This window comes from Oryzias melastigma, linkage group LG4 (assembly GCF_002922805.2).
Source record: "Oryzias melastigma strain HK-1 linkage group LG4, ASM292280v2, whole genome shotgun sequence".
Classification (NCBI taxonomy): Eukaryota; Metazoa; Chordata; class Actinopteri; order Beloniformes; family Adrianichthyidae; genus Oryzias; species Oryzias melastigma.
In genome coordinates, this window is record NC_050515.1 from 5,522,908 (window position 1) to 5,531,536 (window position 8,629).

Consider the following 8,629-nt stretch of genomic DNA (forward strand, 5'->3'; position numbering starts at 1 on the left):
CTAAATGCCACTTAACCTGAAAAACTGAAAAAAAGACTAAATCAGCCAAAACAGCTAGCATGTAGCTGAAATTATAGCTAAACTTCAAAACAGCCTAAAAAACAGAAAAAAAACACTAAGTTAGCCAAAACAGCTAGCATGTACCTGAAATATTAGCTAAATGCCACTTTACCTGAAAAACTGAAAAAAAGACTAAATCAGCCAAAACAGCTAGCATGTAGCTGATATATTAGCTAAACTTCAAAATAGCCTAAAAAACTGAAAAACACTAAAATAGCTAAAACAGCTAGCATGTAGCCGAAATATTGCTAGATGCCAAATTACCCTAAAAAACTGGATAAATGTCTAGTTTAGCCAAAACAGTTAGGGGGGTCGTGCCGAATGCGAATGAGGGCCGGATCCGGCCCGCGGGCCGTAGTTTGGGGACCCCTGCCCTATAGGGTCTTCAAATCCTGACATGACTACCGTTTGATGATGTCATCAATAGTTGTTGGTCTTCCATGTTAGCGCTTGGCTGCTAGTGCTTGAAAAATGCATAACATTGGTTCTAAGTCTCACTCCAACTTTTCTATTGTAAAATCATTCCCAGAGGTCTTTTAATTATGATGATGATGTTTTAGCAATTCTTAAAAAGCTTGTGTCATTTTTTTAAGACATAGTTTCTGCAGCTTGGAAGGAAATCATCAGAAATCCTAATCTAAGTCGTGGGCGGCACTAATGGTTCTTCCTATCAGCCCTTTGTTCATAATAACAATAATAATAAACTTAATTATAAAGCACTTAAATTGTCCATGCACAAGTGAAAAGTAATAAGATAATAGAATAAAAACATTTAAAGAATCAGAAAAAAATAGATTAAAAATGTTCAAGGAAATGCTTACAAAGTTACATAGTTAAACCAAAACATATAAAAAACATGACATAAAAGAGAATTAATTAAAATGTGGTGGGATAAAATAAAGAGAGGGAACCTCGTCACTACATATTAAAATATAAATTAAAAAAGTTGATTTAAAGAGAGGACTTAAAAACAAGCAATTATGTTGTTCCAGAGTTAGAATAGCCAAAAAAATAAAAATGATATGATGAGCAGTATTGAAGCTATCCAGTAAAACAGCTTTAAGACAGACGTTAGTGTATCTATTTGTCTGCAAGTGGATGCTTTAGAATTGTAGCGGAGCAAGGTGACTTTGGCTCCGCCCACATCCGAGCCTTTTCAAGCCGTGGGTTTTCATCCGTTCCTAATGTATCACAATTTGAATAAAGAAAAGCTCAGAAACAAAATTTTAATCTTAACACTGTTTATATTTGTCCTCCAATAAAAGAAATATGCTACAAAAAGATGCTAAAACTATACTTTTTAATATCTTTAAAAGTTGTGCAATAACAAAAACACAATATTTGAATTTAAATTCAAACCAATGTGAAGAAATGTGCCACAATTAAGTCGAAGGATAACCAGCGCTGTCGCTACAGCTTCTACTTGGGAAAAGAAGCACTTTTGGACACCGCTACAGCCTCAAATGTCTCAACAATCTGAGCTCCAAAGACGAAGCAACAAAACGAACAACAGAACTCTTTAAAATGTGCACAAACCCAGGAAGCTCTAAACAGATTCTGTGGATGTTAAATGATGATCCGACTAGACAGAGACCGAGTCTCAGCTTGACGACGTGATATAATGAGCTTTTATGTTGTGGGTAATGAGACGAGAGGAAAGAACGACGTACAGAAGGGAGGAAGGAAACAAACACACAACCGCACACGGCGTTTCATGAGCACCTTCAAACTGTGACAAAAGTCTGGGCTGTTGGAAAGGTTAAGATTTCAATTTTGGCTGCAGCGAGTCCCCGCAGTGAAGACGGCGAGACGGCCGAGATGAAAAGGTGAGGCCGGCACATTTAGAGGGAGTCAGGGGCCAAGGGCATTATTTATTTGTCATGTATTAGTTTGTGTGTGTGTTTGTGTGCGCCAGGTGAGGAAATCAGCGAGAGGGGGGCGGGGTGCTAAAGGTCTCTGTTGATGATTTACACGCTCCATCGAGCAGACCGCTGGGGCGTAAAAAGTGACACGGCCTGTTCCTTCAACCTGCCTGACCCCAATCTCCGCTCTACACCGGGTCCCCGCGCCGCCTGCCCGCCCTGCGGAGCTCCTCCCCCTCCTCCTCTGTGGTCTTCTACCTTATCAGACCCCGAAAAACATCCACACCTGGACCAAAAAATGAAACAATCCTCCCACAAAATCAGAATTTGACCTTCCTTTTAAAATTTACTTAAAAAAAAAAGTAAAATATTTACTTTTTTTAGTGCAAAAGCTATTTTAAAGTTAATTTATCATCAAATATGTTAAATATTTCCAGTAATTCTCCGTCTAAAATGTATTTTCCTTTTCAAAAAGCTTTCTCATTTATGGAGGAGTCGGTGAGAACACTAGAGGGCACTTGTGCTGCGCCGCTCCACCTTCAGTCTGTGCACGAGTCCACATGCTTTCCATATGTAGGGTCCTTATCACTCTCTAAATCTCTCCTCTCTCAGTCTATCGGGAAGATCAGGAGCTTCACTCAGGAGCTTCTCAGACCCGAGAAGGTCACTGGAAGGAAAACTTCCTCCATTATGGCGCCCGTGACCTTCGGCTCCGGCGGTAAATCCCCCGATTGTGCTCCAGTCTTTCTGACACGACGCTTGTTTGTCTCCGTGTTTTTATTGCAATAAAAAAGCGTCGGCGCACGCCGCTACATGTGTCGGCGCCGGCTCCTCTCTGTTCTCTCCTTTGTAATTGAAATCAATAGACGCAGATATCACACCCTGTTCTGTCACTACACATCTGCTGCAACGGCGAGCGACAAAAGAGCAACTTGGCTTCCTGGTGAATACACATGACCTGCCAAACGCGTTCACACACGCATGCGTACACACCCGCAGCAGGCACGCAAATTACAACTCAAGTGACTTGATTACTGACGGGGATTGTTGCTGCAGAAAGGATGCGAGTTTTTGTGTAGAGGAAATGTCACACAGCCACTATGTATATTTTGTGCATTTTCCATGCATGAAATTTCTGTTTTTTGTATGGCGGCCGACATGGCTCAGATAAAGGCAAAAAAACACAACAGAAATAGTAAATAATGGAAAAGATTTACAACGGAAATAAATAACTGACTTTTTTTAAAGTTTCATTCAGTTTCAAGCTATTGGTGATGCTCTAAACTTTGAACATCAACCAGAGAGGAGATAAATAAAAATAAAGCTGGGGGGGGGGGTCATTTTTTTATTCTTTCAACTAAATATTGTGTTCTTTTTAGTATTGTCTTGATTTGAAATAAAAACATCATCACCATAGGGCTTGAGTACCGCAGCCGCTGCGACTGGTTCTGACAGAGCTAGCATGCGCCGCTGTGGCTGCCCGGCTAACAGATCCACTCTCAGGTTATTGTTCAACGATTCAAACAATTCAATCGCTTAAAACTGAATGAAACTTAAAAAAAGTAAGATATTCATTTCCATTGTGAATCATTTCTGTTGTGTTGTGGCTTTTTTTCATTTTGTTGTGGTTTTTGTCGTTGTGTTGTGGCTTTTTTTCATTGTGTTGTAGCTTTTGTTGTTGTGTTTCTGCTTTTGTCTTGGCGTTGTGGCTTTTGTCATTGTGTTGTGGCTTTTGTCTTAGTTTTGTGGATTTTGTCATTGTGTTGTGGCTTTTGTCTTAGTTTTGTGGATTTTGTCTTAGCATTGTGGCTTTTGTTGTTGTGTTGTGGCTTTTGTCTTACCATTGTGGATTTTGTCATTGTGTTGTGGCTTCTGTCATTGTGTTTCTGCTTTTATCTTAGTGTTGAGGCTTTTATCTTAGCGCTGTGGCTTTGTCGTTGTGTTGTGGCTTTTGTTGTTGTGTTTCTACTTTTGTCTTGGCGTTGTGGCTTTTATTGTTGTGTTTCTGCTTTTGTCTTGGCGTTGTGGCTTTTGTTGTTGTGTTTCTGCTTTTATCTTAGTGTTGAGGCTTTTGTCTTAGCGCTGTGGCTTTGTTGTTGTGTTGTGGCTTTTATCGTTGTGTTTCTGCTTTTGTCTTAGCGTTGTGGCTTTTGTCGTTGTTTTGTGGCTTTTGTCTAAGGCTTTTATCGTCCAGCTGCCACGTGGAAGAGGAATGGTGGGAAGGGGCCGGGTTCGGCGGACGTGGATTCTGGGCCCTTCTCGTGGATCTCCAGGTGCGACTAGCGCCTAGCTGTTGAATTAGCGCTGATGCGGACCAGAAGAATCCGACTGTTTCACTAAAACAAAGTATTGTGAGGCCAAACGACAGGTGCTGTCCATGGTCCTGACAGGATCTATTTTTGGCTGTGAAGAAATTCAATAAAGCTCGCATTTAAGTGTTCTTTGCGTGGTTTTAACTTGGTTCATTCGTGATACATCTGTGAAAATTTCACATGAAAACACAACTTTTCTCACTTTTTCCCGCGTACATTCATGTATGACCAAATGTTACGAAGCGTATGTAGCGGCTGCGTGACATAAGAGAAGTCTGAGCAGACGACGAAAGATACAAGTTTCCTCGGTGTACGGCACCGGGGCGGTGCTGCCGGCGGTCATGAAGCTGTAGAAGGACACCTCCAGGGTGTAGCAGTAGGAGGTGTCATCCAGGAGTCCACCCAGGAAGCGCCTGCCGGTCCCGGCCTTCACCACATCCCGGTTAAAGGAGGTGTTGGACTGGAGGAAAAAACAAGAAAACTGACGTTCATCAAAGGAGACGACACTTCAGGTTTTTAAGGATTTGCGCAAACAAATTTTAAGTAGAAGAATGAACTACAGCCAGTCAAACGAGTAAAAATTATTTTCTAAAGCTATTTAGTTTTAATTTTGCAGAAACATCACAGAGTGTACAGCGTTTCGTTTGAAAAGAAGTGCTGGAAAAATGGAGATGATGTGACCATCGACTCCAAATTTTAGATTTACATTATTCTTACAGATGGAGTCGTAAAAGAAAACCCACTTTATAGCTCCCGTTGGCTTCATAAAGCTTTATAGTTTCCAATGGCGTAACATGGACTCAGCAACAAATAGCCACTGTGACCATTAAAGAGGAGGCAGACACAAAAAGAACAAAAAAAATCAGTGTTTCTGTCCAAAATTATTCATAACTCTGGAAAAATTTGACTGAAAGTTACTTTTATTCCACCAGGAGGTTTCCTCTCAATCGAAACAACACATGAATCTTCCTTAAAATCTTCATAAAAGGTGATAAACATAACTGATGGAAAATAATCTTTGACTTTATTCACATTTGAAGAAAAAACTTTTCCAAAATGTGCTAAAAAAATTACAGATTTGACTATAGCATGGCCTGTTTGGGGTCAAATCAGGATCTGCTTAAATTGAACAAAAAAACTGGTTGTAAATTTGAAAAAAACTAATAAATAAAATTTGAAAGCACTTTTAAACTCAAAAATACATATTGAAAATTTGAAGAAATTATTGAAAATGTGAAAAAATAAAATTGAACAATTGAAAAAATTATATTGAAAATGTCCAGTTTTAGGTTGTTTTTTTTCACAAATTTACTTTTTTTTTCAATTTTTTAAAGTTTTCAATATTCCTTTTGAATTACCTGGTTTTAGGCATAAACGCAAAATTGCGTTCAATAAAAAACATAAAACATATCTTGGTGTGATTTAAGCAGTCAATGTTGTTCTCTATCGTTGTGATTTTGAGTTAAAAAAAAAATTGAAAAAAACACAAGATGTGTAATTCAAACAGAACTTAAGGTACTCCTAAAGGGTTCACATACTTTCTCTTGTTTTACAAATTCTGTCACTGAATAATCAGATAAACAAGGGGCGTTAAACTTAATCGCACAAGGGGGTAAAATCTAAAACACACCTTGGGTTATGGGATAAACATTTATTTACACTCTAAAACTAAGTTTTTAAAACTTTAAAATCATAAAAATTAACATAATTATGAAATAGAAATAAAGCATTACCTGAGATAATGGCTGCTGAAGATTAAAGCGCTGATATGTGAAGATGCTAAAATTGATAGCTAAAAACACTGGAGCTAACATCTGAAAACGCTGAAGCTGATAGCCAGATAAAATATTAGCTAAATGCCAAATTAGCCCAAAAGGAAACAAAAAACTTAAGTTAACACATAGCTTGTAGCTGAAAAAAAGCTAAACTTCAAAATAGTCTAAAAAAAAGAAAAAAGGAGAGTAAATTAGCTAAAACAGCTAGCAAGTAGCTGAAATATTAGCTAAAGTCTAAAATAGCCTAAAAAAAATAGAAAAAGACGCCTAAATTAGCCAAAACAGCTAGCATGTAGCTGGAATGTTAGCTAAACTCCAAAACAGTCTAAAAAACTAAAAATAAAAAGCCTAAATTAGCCAAAACAGCTACCATGTAGCTGAAATTTTAGCTAATTGCCAAATTAGCCAACAAAATTTTAGTATACGCCAAAATAGTCTAAAAAGTTATCAGAATGACAATTTTTAAAACTTTACAATAATTATGATGAATAAAAAGGGAGAAATATTATTCCAGAATAAATCAATTAAACCTTAAATAACTTTCAATATTTTACTCTCCATAAAAATATATTTTGTCAAAACTATACAAGCTAGAAATGAGCGCAAGATAACATCGGGTCATTAATAACAATAAAATAAAATGATCTGGAGGGCCGGATAGAACTACCTGGAGGGCCGGATCCGGCCCCCGGCCCTTGACTTTGACGGATGTGAGTTAAAATAAAGAAAGAATGGGCGTACCGTCCCTCATTTTGTGAATAACCAGCCCATTTCAGCAGCTTCATATCCTGTCATTAAACTCGGGTTGTAAATGGGCGTGTCAGCTGTACCGCACAATGCGCCGCCGTCTTGGGAAGAGTGCTGAAAAAACTTCCCTTTCTCTGTCATTTCTCTGCACAGCAGTGACTTGCTGAAATGCAGACTTAGCAGCCACCGGTGGGATTTTGGCGTGATTGTGTTGTGCTGCTGCTGCACTGGGCTTTAGGTAGTGCTGAATGGGCAGAGGGACAAAAGCGCAGTAAGGGATATGACCCCTGGGCCAGCTGTCACTCAAGCCATACAAACACAGAAAGAAAGAGAGGAAGAGAGGAAGAGTTCCTCCTGAAATGGAGTTTCACTCCGTAACCATCCCTGCTGCACGGACACGCACAATGAATGACATTTTCATGCACATGTGGGCGAACATCTGGCTTCTCTTATGCTCTCCGAGTGTCAATAGGCAATAAAGGTTACTCCGTACTATGGGTTCTGTTATGAAATGCCACTGTCATTGAGGGAAAAGAAGGTCACAGGAAGAGAGGAAAGTGGGTAATGAATGGAGAGGCTCTGCGTGTGAGCTCCAGCAGAAGACTTTCAACAATCTCAGATGAGTCTTCAGCAGAACACCTGGACTCGTCCACCAGAGCATCTGGATGTTCTGCAGGTCTCTGCTCCCCAGTGACCTCGGAGGGTTTCTCAAAGACTTTCCAGCTCTTGACTTTCAGATTTTTTTCTACAATTACAAAGTTACAACAAACTTAAAGTGGCATTTCTGTAATTTATTACTAATGAAAGACAGAAATGTCTCCATCGTTCGCTCTTTTTCATCACCCGTAATTATATTCTGGTGCCATCAGAGATGCTTGAGACCCTTCCTCATACTGATTGGAGTACACCTGCTCTTAATTCCATTAATTAGATTCAATCAGGACTTTCAGACACATTTTCTTTTTCCCAAACTGAGTTTGTCTTCATAAAAGTCAAACTGTGATTTAGAGAAAATACTTGAAAACCTGTGAGGAATAATTGTTTCAAAGCGTTTGCATGAAAGGAAGAAATGAAGCACTCCAGATTTTAGCGGTGGTGAGGGCCTACAAGGCCGTATGTGCAAGAGGAACGAATCTCACTCCAATCATCTTTCAAAGAAGTGTTTTTTAATAATGATGGTGCTGTTTTAAAGCCAAAATCACAAAAACGTTTCGTTTTCTAGAACATAGTTTCTGCAGAGCAGCAAGAGTTCATTAGAAATTCATCTCTGAGTTGTGGGCGGGACTATTGGTTTGGAGTAACCCTCCTCTGACTTCCCATCATCCCTCTGTGTACATTCTCTCCCGCCAGCTTACAGCGCCTCACAATGTTTAGTAAGCATTCACACTATAGTGATTCTCCTGCTACTCTCTGTACATTTTAAAAACTCAGTTATACTTTCATAAACTTTATAGTTTTTGAAAAATCGAGCAAAATATGCCACATAGAAAATCAATGAGAAAATCTTCAAATTTCAACATTTTAAGTAGATTAGCGTCAAGCCTTTAAATATATTAATGGGCTATGTTTTCATATTTTATAGTAATTAAAAAAAAACAAAACAGAAGTTTACCAAATATTTTAGCAAGCTGGGGTTTTTTAGGCTAATTTAGAGTTAAGTTTTTTTTAGCAACATGCTAACGTTTCTGATTAATTTAGTTTACTGAGGAATTTTAAGCTATTTTGGATTTTAGCTAGTATTTAACCAACGCATTAACTATTTTTTGCTAATTTATCATTTTCTGAGGTTTTTTTATGCTGATTTAGAGTTTAGCTAATATTTTAGCAACATGCTAACATTTTTGGCTAAATTGTTATCGGCTGAGGTTCTTAT

At 38.5% G+C, this 8,629-nt stretch overlaps 1 protein-coding gene across 1 annotated transcript in view; it reads right to left on the reverse strand.

The window, feature by feature from the left end:
• Window positions 1-8,629, reverse strand: part of agbl4 (ATP/GTP binding protein-like 4) — a 408,857-nt gene that overhangs the window by 19,135 nt on the left and 381,093 nt on the right. Inside the window, exon 11 of the mRNA XM_024278670.2 lies at window positions 4,532-4,694. Within this exon, the coding sequence (XP_024134438.1) occupies window positions 4,532-4,694 (163 nt within the window). The remainder of the gene's footprint in view (window positions 1-4,531; window positions 4,695-8,629) is intronic.